This window comes from Carassius gibelio, chromosome B20, assembly GCF_023724105.1.
Source record: "Carassius gibelio isolate Cgi1373 ecotype wild population from Czech Republic chromosome B20, carGib1.2-hapl.c, whole genome shotgun sequence".
NCBI lineage: Eukaryota > Metazoa > Chordata > Actinopteri > Cypriniformes > Cyprinidae > Carassius > Carassius gibelio.
Window position 1 is genome coordinate 27441580 of NC_068415.1, and position 18714 is coordinate 27460293.

The 18714-nt window shown below is 42.9% G+C and overlaps 1 protein-coding gene across 1 annotated transcript in view; it reads right to left on the bottom strand.

The window, feature by feature from the left end:
- Positions 1-18714, bottom strand: part of lama4 (laminin, alpha 4) — a 55733-nt gene that overhangs the window by 22703 nt on the left and 14316 nt on the right. Inside the window, exons 4-17 of the mRNA XM_052586442.1 lie at positions 17362-17442; positions 17057-17271; positions 16390-16490; positions 16051-16231; positions 5199-5282; positions 4607-4758; positions 4408-4518; positions 3962-4073; positions 3126-3290; positions 2849-3042; positions 2557-2673; positions 1321-1469; positions 1040-1181; positions 706-799 (exon numbers count right to left, since the gene is read on the bottom strand). Coding sequence (XP_052442402.1) covers positions 706-799; positions 1040-1181; positions 1321-1469; positions 2557-2673; positions 2849-3042; positions 3126-3290; positions 3962-4073; positions 4408-4518; positions 4607-4758; positions 5199-5282; positions 16051-16231; positions 16390-16490; positions 17057-17271; positions 17362-17442 — 1898 coding nt within the window. The remainder of the gene's footprint in view (positions 1-705; positions 800-1039; positions 1182-1320; positions 1470-2556; positions 2674-2848; positions 3043-3125; positions 3291-3961; positions 4074-4407; positions 4519-4606; positions 4759-5198; positions 5283-16050; positions 16232-16389; positions 16491-17056; positions 17272-17361; positions 17443-18714) is intronic.

Genomic DNA, 18714 nt, shown 5'->3' on the forward strand with positions numbered 1-18714 from the left:
GCACTCATCATACAAACCTCAACAATGGCGACAAAAAAACAAATGCAGCAATGCATGCTGGGAGCCATGGATGAGTTTTGTATACTGGCATAAAGCCATGTGTTTCATATTTCAACTTTTGATTTCTGTGAGTGACACAAAACATGTTTTAAACAAGAAGTTAACAATGACAGTATTTATACACTCCCAAACAACATCAACATTTGAAATACAATGACAACATTAAGTTATTTCTTTCACACTGGTTGAGTTATTTAAACCACTTTAATGCAGTCATTTGTTTTTTATTAAAACAGACACGCTAAGCTGCTTTATAAATACATAAATGTTTTCTGAAAACACCTGCAATTTCTGCAAATGAAGCAACTAATTAAATGTCAAGAGTCAAAAGCCCAACTAAAGGAAACACTGATCCCAATGAGGGTGACATCAAACGTACCATTTTCAAGAAGACGTCACTATCTAAACCTTTGTTAATTTTCAGTAATAACCTCTGTAGACATGTGACTGAAAGATAATTTGAGGAACATCATACCTTTTAAAAACTTTTTAAAAACTGGACATATTTTATGTTCCCAAAACCAACACTGAATATTTGTAGAACGTTCTTATCACAAAATTCTAATAGCTGGGTTATTACAAATTGTGATGTTCCTCATTTGTAAGATGTTTTAGATAAATGAAATTTAGAAAAATCTGCTTTACCTTGCTGCTTAAAGTACAAGGATGAGGCCTTTGAGGAGATATCATCACTCTGAGAGCGCGCAAGGTTCAGTTGAGAGTTTAATTCATCAATAGCCTGAGAGAAATATCAGAATATATTTCAAGTTACCACATTAACCACCTTGAACAGAGATACACTGCCATTCAAAAGTTTGGAATCAATAAGACATTTATGTTGTTGAAAGAAATTGATCCTTTTCACCATTTTTGTAGATATATAATAATTCCATTATCTTCTGGAAACACTGGAGTTTTGTGCAAATAGCATAAAATGAATGTTAATAATACAGATATAGTAATATCAAAGTATGCTTACGTCATGAGTACTGCTGGAGATGTTGAGGGCGGTCAGGGCGGTGATGTTAGCATCATCTATGTTTTTGACAATATTGTCATAAACATTCAAGGCATTCAGGGCTTTTTGTACATGTCCATTGGCATCACTTCCTTTCAGATTACTAAATAAAATAAATAAGATAATAGAAATTGTCATCTGGTGTGCTGAAATGATGGAACAGCCATTTTGTGATACCCATGGATGAAAGTATATCATACAGATGGAGAAATAACATTAGTCATTTCTGGTTTGAAACTCACTACTGAAGTTCTTCAGCATGTCTCCGCAGATCATCAGCATGATCCTCGGCTCTCAGAACTAGATCTCTGTCTGACTGAGACAACTTCTCTGTCTTTCTCTCCAGTAACACACGAGCACCATCGATTTCTGCATGCTGTTCTCTCACATTCTATACATACAGATTGAACAAGACAACAGTAGCAATAAATACATTCATTGAGGTTTAAAGAGGTTATAGGCAATGCACTTTTTTGTTCTTCAGCTTATATATTTACATTTTGCTATGCCATTTCATTGTATAAATGTTAATTGTGTCTAGAGCTTACAACAGAGAAATGTACTTTTAAAAAAATAATAATAATATTAAAACATAATATTACTTCTGTCATGACAAATCTCGGAGGGATTGGCATGGTGATACACTGTACATGACAATTTTAATGTGTTTGGTCTTGGTGGAAAAGATCTGCTACGCTGCTGCTGAATAGCAAGTACTGATACTTGCTGCTGCCAGTACATTCACAATCTGCTGCTGTGAGCAAAAATATTGCTGCTACAAATATAACATACATTAAATAACACCCATATAGCATTCATGAATCAGTTCGTAGCACATCTATACAGGTGGAGCTGGGGGAGGTGGAGAGTAAGCTGCAACTGCTACAGCAAGAGCTAGTTTTATATTTGAATGTTAAGCAGCAAGCTCATTGGCTACCGATACAGGAGAGAACCAATCAGCTGTGCCATGTGATAATGATGTCATTATTTCAGATTAAGTTAGCCCTATCGGACTGCGACATCTAGGGCCCCCTTCTTCAAATCTTGCCCTGGAGGTCCAATGCACTGTAGAGTTTGGCTCCAACCCTGATCAAAACCACCTACCTGCCTTGTGATTTTCTAATAATCCCAAAGACATTGATTAGCATGCTCAGGTGTGTATGATTAAGGTTCGGCAGGAAAGTGGACCTCGAGGCCCAGATTTGAGGATCCCTGATCTAGGGTATTTTGAAAAACTTTAAGATAATTTTTTCTCACTAACACGTGCTTATTAATCATTGGTGCACTTGAAAAAAAGAGAGAGAAAACTAATATCTTTCTATCTTCTTAATATCTTTGGTGAACAGTTTTTTCATTATTTAATGGAAAATATAAAGGCTGTTAAAATTGATTATATAAACTCTTATAATAGTTTATATTTGCTTACAGTAGTTTACAGCATATTGTATGCTGTGCCGTAGATTAAACAGAAGATTTACCATGATCATATCTTCCATCTCAAGGACAGTCTGGTTTGCCTCAGAGATGATTACACCTGCAGTTACAGTAGTTTGATTGACACTGTCATAGCTCCCTTTCAGATGCTGCTGCTGTGCCTGAGAAAAGGAGGAAATGTTTCTGTGACATCTAATCACAATATAAACATTAAAACAACACGAAAAGTTGATTGAATCTGACTAAAGTATCTGTTAAAATACTAATTATTATTACTCAATCAAAAACTACTAGATAAGGCTACCATAGTTAAAACTGAATTTGAAAATAAGATACCTCTCTCCTCTGTAGTTTGAGCTGGTTGCTGGTGTATTTGTTGAGTGCCTGTTTCAGTGTGTCTTTAGTGTTGTTGAGGAGATCCTGAGCTTGAAAGAGTTTGGAGGTGAATCTACCCAGGACTTCCTGCATAGGTGACAGACGCCCCTGCGTAGTCATCAGAGTTTTCTCAAAATTGCGCACACGTCGGAGCACTACAATCAGACACATAAATGCAGAAGTTGAATGAAAGCACATACACACAAACAGAATTCAGTTAATAAACACAAAACCTCACATTCATGTGCCTCGGAGGACTCATCAGTAGCAAGAGGTTCTTTGGAAGAGAGGTCCAGACTTCTCATCCAGCCCAAAATCCGCTCGGCTTCTGCTATTTTCTGCAGCTTTACCTGAGGATCTAACTCCTGATAGACACCATATAATTCCCAGTCCCTGATCATATCTGAAACACACACACACAGACTCAGAACATAGCTAAACACAGAATAAAATAAATGCTTTTTTAATTGTATTGTATTTACAGTATTGTGCTGTATTTCTGGGCGTTCTTTGAATGCTACCAATTACGTCACAAAACTCTGAACAATTACAGTGTGATGCCATCAGCCAATCTTAAGTTGTCAAGACACAAGGCTACCCAGTCTTTCCTGAGTTATTTGCACATTTAGCACTGCTGTCTTGTGCATTGTGATGGAAGCATGCAATGACAGATTATTCTCTTTCGGATGCTTGTTTCAATTTGCGCCGAGTATCCATTTACATCAGTCAGTGTGCATGCATAAGAGAAAGTATTTTGTATGATAAGGAGCTTTAGTGGTTGACTGGTGTAAAACGGTTAAACAGTGGTTGGACAGAACATTTACCAGGACATTATATAGTGCTCCACAGTTCAGCAGTTATAATCTAATTTATTATGCAATTAGGATTATTTAATTTGGGCCAGAATAATGTGGGACAGTTGGCAATTCTCTGAGGGGAATCTGCTTGAAGTACTACTTAAGAAAGTAATTGACAGATATTTCCAGGTAGTGCAGACCTCCTTGTCTGTTCCCCAGCACAAAAAAACAAAAAACAAAAAAAACACAAAAAATAGTTCACAAGGTATCATGTTACCTTCAATGACATCACTGAGTGAGGAGAGGTTAGCAACAAGTGTCTTTGCTAGTGTGGAGCTATCAAGTGTGTCTTGATCCACCCGTTCTCCCAATAACTGCACTGTTTCCTCCTGACAAAATAAAACAAACATCCCTTCATTTCAGCCTTTCAGCTTTTTTCATCCCCTCATTTCAAGTACATGAGAAAGCACCCATTCACCCTCATGCATTATATTTATGTTCATGAAAGAGTGTTATCGTGCCGCTTAAACCCAGACAACTAGGAATTGTTTGGCGTTTGTCAAACCAATACCAATTCTGTAACCCTATTTTTGTTCAACTAGTGATACAGGCCTTATCATTGACAAGGTTGGCAATGGTGCTGAAATTACACACTTCACCTTTAAGAAATTTCAGAATAAAAAAAAAAAAAATGAAATCAGGAAGTGCTGGAATGAGAGGCACCTCTTCTGCGACCACTTGCATGTCTGTAAGCAGTTTTTGAGTTTCTTGCTCCAGGCGTCCTGTATCAGCTCTCATCACTGCATACTTATTTCTCCAGCCTAAGAACTGATCCTGTTACAACACAGTGACACTATTTATGAAATACAACATCCTTTGGACATACATTTCTTTAAGCTGTGTGTGGTTTGAGTGTGGTCACCTGTAATCTGTGTGCAGTGTAGTTGTAGTACTTTAATCTGTCGTTGGCAGCAGCTCCTGAAGAAATGTTCAACACGCTGTTTCTCACTTGCTCCAGGGTTTTGTTGGACTGCCGAATATCTCCGATCAGACTCCAGATACATGCATCACAGTCTGAGAGGTGGTGAGATTTATAAAGTAGATTAATTAATGACATGAGTGCACTTCTACATCATAACAGGATTTCTCACCTTTGTTACAAAAAGTATTTTTTTCGTTGCCTTTTTCCCTATTACATTTCCGTAATTATCATAAATTATACATTAGCTGAAAGCTTACAACTTTAAGATGTATTTGTTCATGAATTCTAACAATTTAAGTTTGTAAAGTGCACTTTCACATCTGTTTTCAAAAATGGGGGTTACAGTTAAAGGGGTTAATATGGCTCTATGATGTTCTGGTATTTCTCTATAATGTTCTATTTATTTATCTATTTATTAATTATTTTGTTATATGTGGTACAAAAACTTTTCTAACATAAGAAAGTGAACTGTCAGGAACACATTAACAAATTTGCTTAATTTTGCTGTTTTGTCTTGTGTCACTGAACTCACCAATATTACACTCGCTGATTTTTGAGGCCTCAGGTAGACACTCTCCTGAGTGCATGTCACAATTCTCCTCAGGACAATCACATTCTGAAGAATAAAAACACACAGTACACATTTTGTTTATTATACATGCACACAAAATAGAACACCCTAAGCAACTACACAACCTTGATGACAAACAAAAGAAAAATTCAAATTGTTAAGAAACACAAGTAGCAAAAGGTCTTTCTGAGACATTCGTAATGTAATGAAAAAAGAAAAATGATGCAAGCACTTCACTTAATTCATTTAAAGTCTACTCAACCTCGAAGCATCCTACAGCAGGTGTATGTGAATTTGCTCTCTCAGAATAACCCAATCCAAGTTATATTAAAAATTGATTCCTGCATGGGTTGGCTGACCGTATCCAGAGGGAGATTTACATGCTGGACCTTCCCACTAGTCTCAATGGACTTATTTAATTAGCACTTCGAGTGGATGCTCGCCTAAGCAAGATGAGCCGTTTCCAACAAGACCATCCAGTTCACGGCATGGAGACCAGACGTCCGGAAGTCCTGGATACGGTCAGTCCCTCTTACAATCCGGAGCCCATGCAGGTGGGTAGAGCTCAGCTTTCCCGGTAGGAGAGGGAACGGCGGAGATCCCAAAGACTATGGCTGTAAAGCGGGGGGGGGGGGGCACTTCGTTCACTCGTGCCCGTTATAAGACCAAGCCCGGTAGTAACAATGAGGCTACTATCGTGTGGGATCTCCACCGGGAAGACCTCATCCTCACCATCATCAGCTACTCTCCTTCCGGTAAGACTAAGGTGGGCAACCAGCACTCATGACACCCGGGCTTTATTGGATTCAGGGGCGGAAAGTAATTTTATTGATGTTGAACTGGCTCACCACCTCCACGTTCCTATCACCCCCCTTACACACCAGATTTCTGTCAGTGCTCTTAATGGACAACAACTTCCTAACATTACACATACTACAGAACCCATCACCCTCATCACGTCTGGCAACCACACGGAAACAATAACATTCCTACTCATGCATTCACCCCTGGCACCCATTGTACTGGGACATCCGTGGTTCACACGTCACAATCCCAGAGTTGATTGGGGCACAATTCCATCTCCATGTGGAGTAACAGTTGTCATAAGTCATGTCTAGTGTCTGCGTGTTCGTCTGTACCTGTGTCTGTGTTCCAGGAGGAGGTGGTGAATTTGTCTAACATGCCCAAGGAGTACCAGGACCTGAGAGAAGTGTTCAGTAAGTCTCGTGCTGCTTCTCTTCCTCCTCATCGTCCCTATGACTGTGCCATAGACTTGGTACCAGGTGAGTCTCCGCCTAAGGGCAAGTTATATTCACTTTCTGTTCCAGAGAGTGAGGCTATGGAGAAATATATTTCTGATTCTCTAGCATCCAAATTCATTAGACCTTCCTCATCTCCAGCGGGGGTGGGGTTCTTTTTTGTGGGGAAGAAGGATGGGTCTCTGCGACCGTGCATTGATTATCGAGGGTTGAACAACATCACGGTAAAGAATACTTATCCTTTGCCGTTGATGTCTTCAGCTTTCGAACGGTTGCAGGGAGCATCCATCTTCACAAAATTGGATTTACGTAACGCTTATCATTTGGTTCGCATAAGGAAGGGAGATGAATGGAAGACCGCATCTAATACCCCCAGAGGGCACTTTGAATACTTGGTTATGCCCTTCGGGCTATCCAACTCGCCCGCGGTCTTCCAAGCACTCATTAATGACATGCTGAGAGATATGGTTGATCAATTCATATATGTTTACCTGGATGACATATTGATCTTTTCCTCTTCTCTCCAGGAACACGTTCAGAACGTCAGACGAGTGCTTCAGAGGTTGCTAGAGAATGGGCTTTTTGTCAAGGTGGAGAAATGCGTTTTTCATGCACAGTCCGTTCCCTTTTTAGGGTACATCATCTCATCTGAGGGAGTGCGTATGGATCCTAACAAGGTTAAGGCTGTGATAGATTGGCCAAGTCCAGATTCCCGTAAGGCCCTACAGAGGTTTCTGGGATTCGCCAATTTTTATCGACGTTTTATTCGTAACTTCAGCCAACTAGTCGCTCCTCTGAGCGCCTTGACCTCCCCCAGAACGACGTTCAGGTGGTCCGATACAGCGGAGGCTGTATTGGCCAAACTTAAGAGTCCCTTCGTTTCGGCTCCCATCCTCGTTGCCCCTGATCCATCACATCAGTTCGTGGTGGAGGTCGATGCATCAGAGGTGGGGGTAGGAGCAGTTCTTTCCCAACGTTCTTCCACAGACGATAAGATTCACCATTGCATGTTCTTTTCTCATCGTTTATCACCTGCCGAACGCAATTATGACATTGGTTACAGAGAGTTGTTGGCAGTCAAGTTAGCACTGGAGGAATGGCGGCACTGGTTAGAAGGGTCAGGGGTACCTCTTATCGTTTGGACCGATCATAAGAACCTAGAATATATTAGAACTGCTAAAAGACTCAACTCTAGACAGGCTCGGTGGGCACTTTTTTTTCGGCCGTTTTGACTTTTCTCTTTCGTACCGCCCGGGTTCCAAGAACATCAATCCCGATTCTTTATCTCGTATTTTTGACCATTCCGAACGCCCGTCCACTCCCGAGTGTATTTTACCCGAGATATTAGTGGTCTCCACTCTCAGATGGGAGGTCGAATCGAAGGTCATGAAGGCCTTAGAAGGGGTAACGCCTCCACCCGATTGCCCACCGAACCGGTTATTTGTGCCTGAGGAGTATCGGTCTGAAGTCATTCAGTGGGGTCATTGCTCCAGTATAGCTTGTCATCCAGGAGTTAATCGTACCATTTTTTTGGTTAAGCAACGATTCTAGTGGCTGTTAATGGCTCGTGATATCCGTAGTTTTGTTTTGGCTTGCTCTGTTTGTGCCACTGGTAAGATGTCCAACCGACTCCCTGATGGGTTACTACAACCGCTGTCAGTCCCTTCGAGACCCTGGTCCCACATCGCACTAGATTTTGTTACCGCCCTCCCAACCTCCCAGGGCAAGACTGTCATTTTGACAGTCGTGGACCGGTTCTCGAAGGTGGCTCATTTTATCGCCTTGCCCAAATTACCTTCAGCCAAGGAGACAGCGGTTGCTGTCATAGATCACGTCTTTCATTTAGATGGCCTCCCGATGGATGTGGTCTCTGACAGGGGTCCCCAATTTGTGTCCAAATTTTGGCAAGAGTTCTGTAGATTATTAGGGCCGACGGTTAGTCTCTCTTCGGGGTTTCATCCCCAAAGCAATGGTCAATCAGAGAGGGCCAACCAAGATCTGGAGAGAGTATTGCGATGTTTGTTTTCCAAGAATCCTTCCTCTTGGAGCCAACAACTTTCTATGGTGGAGTACGCACACAACTCGTTACCAGTGTCAGCTACGGGCCTTACTCCGTTTGAGTGCAGTTTAGGTTACCAGCCACCAGTTTTTGCCAGTACGGAATCCGAAGTCGCGGCCCCCTCCGCTCACGCCTTCATCCAGAGGTGTCACCACACTTGGACTAGAGCCCGTGAGACTCTTCTCCAAGTGGGGATGCGCGCCAAGGCCAAGGCCGATCGCCACCGTTCAAAGCCTCCCGTATACGTTGTTGGTCAAAAAGTGTGGCTTTCTACTAAGAACATTCCTCTCCGCTCCGTCTCTAATAAGCTTGCTCCCAAATTTATTGGCCCGTTTCCTGTCACTAAGATCATTAGTCCGGTGGCAGGCCGCATCAAACTTCCTCCCATGTACAGGAGAATTCACCCCGCCTTCCATGTATCAAAGATCAAACCCGTGTTTTGGGCACCTATTAATCCGCCTGTCCCAGTTCCTCCCCCGCCGCGTCTCGTAGATGGGGAACCCACTTATTTGGTTAACCGTATTCTGGACTCGAGAAGGAGGGGATGCGGATTTCAGTACCTGGTGGACTGGGAGGGTTACGGTCCGGAGGAGAGAAGTTGGGTTCCTGCTAGAGACATTCTGGATCACTCTCTGATCGATGATTACAATCGTCAGGTAAGACCGTCAGGGAACGCCAAGAGGCGTTCGTAGGGGAGGGGGTACTGTCACGGTTCATGAATTCACTCTCTCTCTCTCGTCTAACGTGTTGTTATGTCTGTGTCTATGGGCGTGGTCACTGATCAGCGATGATCAGCAGTGCCAGCTGGTTTCAATTGTTTGTCTCCTATTTAAGTTCAGTAACTGGTGTTTCATGTTGTCAGATCATTGTTTCTCTCCGGTGTGCTCCCGTACCTGTTCCCTGTGTTCCTAGTTCCTGCCTGAGTCTTCCTGTGTCGTCGTTGTTCCTGGATCATCACCTAGCACTGGATTACCGTTCACCATCAAGAGGATTTCACACTCACCGGGATTCGAGGGATCTTCACTGAAGCAAGCACCATCATCGTTGTCCACCGAGGTCCCTGTGTCACCGTGCCATCAGCCTTGTGTCCGCCCCCTGTGTTACCCTGTGAACTGGTCGAGCTTTTCTGACTTTTTGAGCTTTTGTCAATAAACACGCCTTTGCGATTACATCCTGTCTCTGTGTTACGTGACACAAATCTGTAATAAAACATGAATAAAGGCCTCATGTAGTGAATACATGCATTTTTGTAAGATAAGTATCCAGATTTCAAATGTAAACACTTTTTTTCTCACTTCTGCTGACTGTTGGGAACCAGAAGATGTGCAGGCAGAAGATGGAAGATGTATGCGTCACCAGTGTTGGGAACGTTACTTTAAAAAGTAATTAATTATAGTTACTCACTACTTGTTCCAAAAAGTTCCTTGAGTTAGTAACTGTATTACTCTATAATAAAAGTAACTCGTTACCAGGGAAAGTAACTATTTGCGTTACTGTAATAAAAAAAAAAATTGCTAGATGTCAGAGAATTTTTTTTTTTTTGCAGTTTTCAAAAGTCAGTTGAAATTAGTAGAACAGACAGGTACTGTACATAACTTTCAATATTTATTGCACGTCAACAGACAGCAAGAGTTTTATCCTGCACTTCAAGTATTATCTTTGTAAGAAAAGTGTTTTTGGTCACTAGCTTTGTAGATGCATGTCACACATTACATGTACACATTACATGCACCTTCTTGCCTTCGACCACAATGAATTTGAAGTAGTGCTTATATCTTCACCTTGAAAATGCCAACTTTTCATCGGATTGCTCCTGACTCGCCATCTCTGCTGCGAATCTCTGTGTAGCTGTTGCGCGTGTGTGTGTGTGTTTGGCGCCGCTGTAGCTGCCGCGTGTGCCGGCATGTGTGTAAAAACACTGGCTCTCATTGGCTACCATGAAACACATGACTCTGCCTTAGCCAATCACAACCGCTTATCTCGTCATTAACCCACCTGCTCACTCGCTGTGTGAGCCAGGGGTCTGTTCGGATTGCATAGTTCATTAAATCAATGCATAGTAACGCACCGCATTTAACGTTCAGTAACGTTAACGTCACGGCTGCTGAGCCAGCGCCACAGCCCAAGATGGCCACCAGCCCAGCGCCACAGCACAAGGAGGTCGCCAGCCCAGCACCACAGCACAAGATGGCCGCTAGCCCAGTGCCAATGCTCAAGATGGCCACGGGTCCAGAGCCACGGCCTAAGATGGCCGCCCATCCATAGTCATGGCCCAAGATGGCCGCCAGCCCAGCGCCACAGCACAAGGCGGTCGCCCGCCCAGCACCACAGCACAAAATGGCCGTCATCTCAGCGTCACGAAACAAGATGGACGTCAGCCCAGCACCGCAGCATAGGATGGCCGCTAGCCCAGCGCCTCTGCACAAGATGGCTGACAACCCAGCGCCAATGCCCAAATTGGCCACCGGTCCAGAGCCACGGCCCAAGATGGCTGCCCGTCCAGAGTCATAGCCCAAGATGGCTGCCAGCCCAATGCCACAGCACAAGGTGGTCGCCAGCCCAGCACCACAGCACAAGATGGCCACCTGTCCAGAGTCATGGCCTAAGATGGCTGCTTGCCCAGCGCCTCTACACAGGATGACAGCCACAGCTGACCTTCCAGGGTTGAGTCAGGTTCTCATGAACCCTCCAGAGTTGAGTCAGTTTCTCGTTGACCCTCCAGAGTTGAGTCAGTGTCCGGTTGTCCCTCCAGAGTCAAGTCAGTTTCCAGTTGACCCTGCAGAGTCGAGTCAGGTTCCAGTTGACCCTCCAGAGTTGAGTCAGGTTCCAGTTGACCCTCCAGAGTCAAATCAGGTTCCAGTTGACCCTCCAGAGTCGAGTCAGGTTCCAGTTGACCCTCCAGAGTCGAGTCAGGTTCCAGTTGACCCTCCAGAGTCAAGTCAGATTCCGGTTGACCTTCCAGAGTCGAGGCAGGTGCCTGTTGACTTTCCAGAGTTGAGTCAGGTTCCGGTTGACCCTCCAGAGTCGAGTCAGGTGCTCACGGACCCTCCAGAGTTGAGTCAGGTGCTTGTGGACCCCCCAGAGTCGAGTCAGGTGCTCATGGACCCTCCAGAGTCAGGGTTAGTCACCACTGACCTTCCAGAGTCAGGGCTAGTCACCGTGGACCTTCCACAGTCAAGTCAAGTCACTGATGACCCTCCAGAGTCAGGGCTAGTCATCGTTGACCTTCCAGAGTCATGGCTAGTCACCGTTGACCTTCCAGAGTCAGAGCTAGTCACCAATGACCCTCCAGAGTCAGGGCTAGTCAATGATGACCTTCCAGAGTCAGGGCTAGTCACCGCTGACCTTCCAGAATCAGAGCTAGTCAACGATGACCTTCCAGAGTCAGGGCTAGTTACCGTTGACCCTCCAGCATCAGGACTAGTCACCGTTGACCTTCCTGAGTCAAGTCAAGTCACTGGTGATCTTCAAGGACAGAATCAAGTCACTGGCGATCTTCAAGGACAGAGTCAAGTCACCGGTGATCTTCAAGGACAGAGTCAAGTCACCAGTGATCTTCAAGAACTAAGGCAAGTCACCATTGATCTTCATGAACAAATGCAAGTCACCAATGATCTTCATGAACAAATGCAAGTCACCAATGATCTCCATGAACAAATGCAAGTCACCAATGATCTTAATGAGCAGAGTCAGGCCACCAATGATCTTCAGGAGCAGTGTTAAGTCAGCATTGATCCTCTGGAATCCAGTGTAAACACCATGGGATTACCAGAGCCTCTCCATGTCTCTGCTGAACTACTGGAGCCTCTCCTCGTCTCAGATGGATTACCAGAGTCTCTTCACACCTCTGTGGAACTTCCAGAGCCTCGTCATGTCTCGGCTGATCTACCAGAGTCTTTCCTCACCTCTGCGGAACTTCCAGAGCCTCGTCACATCTCAGTTGAACTCTCTGAGCGCCCGACTGATCATGTCGTGGCACGGAGGCTACCCTTAACTTGTTCATGTTCTTTGTTTCAGACTTGCACAACCAGACTGGCTCTCCTGCCAGTCTGATCCCACTGTGGTGGTCTTCGGCACCGCCCTGGTGGGCTTCGGTTTAGACCACATGGTTGTGGTGGTCTTCTGCTCCGCACTGGTGGGCTTCCTTCCTGACCACACGGTTGTGGTGGTCTTCTGCTCCGCACTGGGGTCCTGCCTGGTCGGTGTCATCCTGGGTTTCTGAACACCCCGATCCACCCTGATCCCCTGTTTTGTTGGTGTTGTTTTTTTTGTGTTCACTTCCTGTCCCTGTTCCCCTCTGTTAGCCTGGCCCTCCGTCCCTCCCCCTGAACCTCCTCCGGTCCACCTCCCTCCTGATCCCCCTGTTTTGTGTTTGCACTTCTGGTGTCTGTTCCCCATTTACTGGTTCCTCTGGTCTCTAGTTTCACCATTTTTTTCTGGCCCTCTGTCCCTCCACCTGTCCACCTCACTCCTGCACTCTGGTCTAGGAGCCGCTCCATAGAGGGGGGGGGGGGGTATTGTCACAGTGTCTGGTTTGTGTTCCCTTGGTATCCACTAGATGTCCTCCTTCCCCACGGTGTCTGTCACTTCATGAACCACATTCCTCACGTTCTCTGTCTAATCATTGCACTCAGCTGTCACTGGTCATTAATCATTGCACTCAGTCAATTCCCCATTAGCGTTTGTCTCTCCCAGTGTATTTATACCCGGTCTTTCTCAGTATGTGTTACGGAGTCCTTGTTTAATTCACGTCCATCTCTTGTCGTGCTCTAGCCTTGTGTCCTTGTTTGTTTATGTTTTGGAGATGTTTGGTATTGACCCCTGCCTGGACTGTTTATTCTTTGGATTGCCCTTAAATAAAGACGTACTCGCATTTGGATTTCTCATCGTTTCTCCTACATATTCATGTTTAGTATGTATGTGTTTGAATCTGTTAGCTTGAAACCGTCCTAAGCATCAGTTATTTGTCAAATGTATCATATTATTGTTATAGGAATCATGTCCAAAATTAGACGCTGCAAGAGCGGGAAAATTCGGACCACGTGCTTAATAAGATAACATATGATTTATGATACCCCCGAGCCAAGACAATATCTGATTGGTCAAGGCAAATTTTTGAGGTGTGGCCAACAGGCCAGTTTAAATACTTAGGACACCATCAAATCTTGTTTTTAGTTTACTTTTAGCTTGTAGCTTTGCTTCCTAGCTTTTGCTTTTAGCCATGCTGTTTGTCACCTTTGTTCTTTGAGCGAGGTTCCAGCATGCTTCAGCCTGCACACCTGTTGCTACTTAGACACGATGAGAAGAAACACCAACTAGTCTCGTCAAACTTTACTTCTGTACTTTTACTTTAGTTTATTTTCTTTTCCATTGAGAGTTTCGTCTTCTGAGTTAAGTTTTGTAACGCCGTGTCTCTGTCTGACCTCGAGTGCCCGCAACTCCACATCGTCAGCCAACGCCCAACCACGGGCTTCCCAAGACGTCACTTCAATGACTACTGTACTACCAGCCAATCAGCGACATCGGGAAACCCCCTTTCAACAACAACAAAGGGAACCCCCTTTACACAGGAGACGCAAGTAGTACCTCCAGACATTTGTTCTGGTGTATCTAATATAATTTTAACATCATTGAGGAACTTTATTAACTGATTGATGGCTGTTCATGTCTATGCAATTTCAGGTATTGCTGTAAACTTGGGATTCCACATTTTCATTCTCTTAAACTCATTCTTCCATAACTCTCTATCTTCCTGCAACTTGTGTGAATGTGTGAGTGCGTGTGCTTATGTGTTAGATTAGTTTTTATGTCTTAAAATTTATCTAATAAAGCCTTATTCATATTGAAAGGAGAAGTATCTTGTGTTTTGTGCTTACAAGTTAATGTCTTAGACTGCCGATCCTGCTAATTGATAGTGTTTTCACTATAGTTTGGATATTAATATCCAGCGCAGATTTGATGTTAAACGGCTCGTTCAGTGAATCGCAAGGTGTCTCAGTGATCAGCCATGAAACAGTGATTCTGTTCAAATTCCCTTTAAAATCTTAAATGGTTCCCCTTGAGATAAATTTACCTGTTTCCTTTACACTTAAAACCATTACTAAGTAAACTAAGTTTTCATTGCTGATCTGCACACTTTCATTATATGTGACCCCGGACCACAAAACCAGTCGTCAAAACCAAAACCAAATTTTTGGAAATTTATACTGAATAGCTTAAAAGGGGGGTGAAATGCTATTTCATGCATACAGAGTTTTTTTACACTGTTAAAGAGTTGGATTCCCATGCTAAACATGGACAAAGTTTCAAAAATTAAGTTGTACGTTTGAAGGAGTATTTTTGTTCCCAAAATACTAATTGGTTTGTCACAAGTTTCGGAAAGTTTTTTTCGAGTATGGCTCTGTGTGACGTTAGATGGAGTGGAATTTCCTTATATGGGTCCTAGGGCACTTCTGCCGGAAGAGTGTGAACATTTCACTGATCAGTGCGATTCACTGGTCAGAGCGAGAGCATCGCGAAAAGTCACAAAAGAAGTGTGTTTTTGGTTGCCAGGGCAAGACAATCCTGCACAGATTACCAAAAAAAAAGCATTAAGGGACCAGTGGATGGAGTTTATTTTTACAGATCATCAACGGAGTTGTGCAAGTGTTTTTGTTTGTTCCCTGCATTTCGAAGATGCTTGTTTTACAAACAAGGCCCAGTTTGACGACGGATTTGCGTATCGTTTATTTCTTAAGGATGATGCAATCCCAACGAAAAAGGGTCACGATCGTGTGTTGGAACCGCAGGCGGTGAGTAAAACTGCTTAAAATATCTCTGCCTCCTTGTTAGTGCGTCCCCTCCCATGCCGGAGACCCGGGTTCGAGCCCCGCTCGGAGCGAGTCGTTGCTGCTGCTGCTCTCGTTCAGTTTCAGCCTCGGGATCTGATTCTGGATCATAAATAAACGGCTGAATCTGACTGTAAGCCATGGTTTGTTTTGGATGATGGTTTTTCCCTCACGGTAATGTCACAGTTTCCACATGCTCTCAACGCAAAAGCTTACTGGCGCTCGTGATTCTTTAGCTCCGCCCACACGTCACGCCTCCAGCTGGTCGTGTTTTTACGGAAAAAATCGGTACAGACTATCTTTCTCTTATGAGTATAATAAAACTAAAGACTTTTTGGAGTTATGAAGGATGCAGTACTACTCTATAGGTACTCAAGATTAACAGGATATTGAGTGAAAATGAGCATTTCACCCCCCCCAGTATTGAAGTATTTTGCAGTAGTATTGAAGAGTATGGCTCTATGAGTCTTTTGAAACCATACAATTTAACTTAAAAAAAAAAAAAATGTATTTTCTTTTTTGAAATCCAGTGTAAAAACAACCTAATAAATATAATTTCAGAATAACTATAACTTATAACTTCTTGCAAAAGAGAACAGACACTGAAATGGGCTGAACCTGCTCCAGCAGTGAATCATGCCATATGCATTGAGATCGCTCAGACTCACTCTTGCAGCCGGATGGGCTGTAATCCCAAAATCCTGGAAGGCAGCGCTCGCAGTACCGGCCTCCAGCCCCGGGGCGGCACTGGCAGCTGTGTGTAAGAGGGTGGCAGGTAGCACGGAGGGCAGCAGAGGCACATTCACACCGACGGCAACCCATACAGCTCCCAAATCCAGAATAACCTTCCTATATATGCAAAATGAGAAGATTCTCAAAAGATAATACATGTTAAATGTGCTCAGTATGCACATGCATATATTTGAGCATAAGTACATGCATTCTAATTAACAAATATGAAATCTCTTGGCTGTACATTTCCTTGCGTGTGTCATGAATGTCCATACCTCACATCTGTCACATAGGTGACCTGTGACTCCAGGCTTACAGTGACAAACACCTGTCCTGTCATCACATGATGCAGTACCACACTTATCGCACTTACACTCTGAAAAACAACGAGAGAGAGAGACCTTATAACAACCTAACAAAACTGTGATTCACTTGAGCCATTATTATAATACATTCAATGAAATATACGCAACATATATAGAACAATCGTTTTTGAAGAGACTATGGTTGATGTTGTAGAGAAACTAGTTTGAAATGTTTATTTTGCAATTCTGGTGGTTCTGCTACAGTAGAATAATTACACACATTTTTAAAGTCTTACCACTATGGATTAAGTATCACTAGAACTATAGTCTACATAACTCTATATTTGCATAGGCCAGTCCTGGTTTGACAAGCAAATCAGCAAGCAAATATTTTAGCAAATCAGCTTGCAATGCATCTGGCTGCCAAAAGCCTCACGTACTAGATGCTGCACTGTTGAACTCAGTGCGCTGCTTGAACTAAGAGATGACAGATAGCTTGTAAATCATGAGAAAAGCTCAAACAAAACTGTTTTTAACAACAACGACACAATTGGACAGAGTCAAGGGTAAATTTCACACCTGAAACCAGATAAATTTTCACGTGGTCAGCATGTATTGTACAGTTGCTGGCACCTACCCTGACAGTCTTTGGCACTGATGGCATCTCCATAGAAACCTGGTGCACATCTTTCACAGTTGTCACCACTAGTGTTATCCCAACAGTTCAGACACTGGCCCGTCACATTATTGCACTCATTAAAGATAAGGTTTGGGTCAGAGTTGCCATTACAGTCACACTTTTTGCAGGAATTGCCCAACTCCATTGGATTGCCATAGAAACCTGGGGCACATCTTGGTGGTGTGGGAAGAAAAACATAATTAAGGAGTAAAATACAAAAATGCAACTATGTATAACCTGCCATTTGTGGGTAGAGAACTAACCTTTCGCAGTAGTGTCCAGCAAACCCTTCCTGGCACACACATCTCAGAAAATTACCTCTCTTATCACAGTGAGTTGCAAAGCTGAGAAGACACATACAAACACAGAAACATTAATCTAAGTCATTATTTCTATTAATTACTATTTCAGGATTTTCACATAATGACCAACCATTTTTTCTTGATTTTTACAATCATCTAATGATTTTCAAAGACGACAAAATCTATTTTGGTAAACTTTAGTAAAGTGTTTTTTTATTTATTTATTTATTTATTTTTATCCACATTTGAAACAGTGGCAAGCTGCAGAACATGTTATCTCTTTCTGATGTAGCAAAGCTAGTTCATGCATTGATGACCTCAAGAATTAATTTTTGGGATGTGAGAGCTCCTGGGTGTCAGGGGCTCAAATGTAAAAAATGAGCATTTACATATGGAAAAAAATTTAATTCAAGAGTTACTATAGTAAAATTATATAAATGCATTATTATGAAAATAATTATACAATTCCTTCACACGTTCTTGAAATTGAAATGCTTACACTTCACATAATAGGCCTGTTGGTGGCACTTGGGCTTTAGTTTAACCAACAATGATAGACTCATCAAACAGTAAATGGCATATCAATACCCAGTAAGCAAATAGGAATAATTTAAATAATACTTACAATTCATGCAAACTCTATATTCATTACTTATTCAGTAATTAATAATAAACAAAATGTATGTTTTAGGATCCCCAATGCTGTACAGGAACACTCCACTATTTTTTTAAACATTTTCCAACTCCCCTAGAGTTAAACAGTTGAGTTTTACCATTTTCGAATCCATTCAGCCGATCTCCAGGTCTGGAGGTAGCACTTTTAGCTTAGCATAGATCATTGACTACGTTTACATGCAGCCAATAACCCGTTTTTAAAAACCGGGATATTATACCTGGGGTACCCCTTTTCTAACCCGACTATTTGGTCTTTTAAACGCGTTTCGGCATATCCCCATCAAAATGTGTGTTCTGCGCATGTTCTATTCGCAAGGAATCTTGGTCTTTTGAGTAATGTTGTCCATATGTCCAGACGCTAACCGTGCGTCGCCATGGTATGGCACCAGAGTTCCTTGAATATTATACCGGAATGTATTTGTACTTGATTATTTTATCCAAATCAGATGCATACGAATATAGTTTTTGTTTGTATTATACTGGAAACTACAATACTACTGCACAACACAGAAGGCCATTGAGTCTATGACAGGTAACTCCAGCCCTGCTTCTGGAAAGCTACTGACCTGGAAATTTTAGCTCCAATACCTACTGTATAAAACACACCAGAACCAGATAATCAAGGTTTTCAAGGTTACC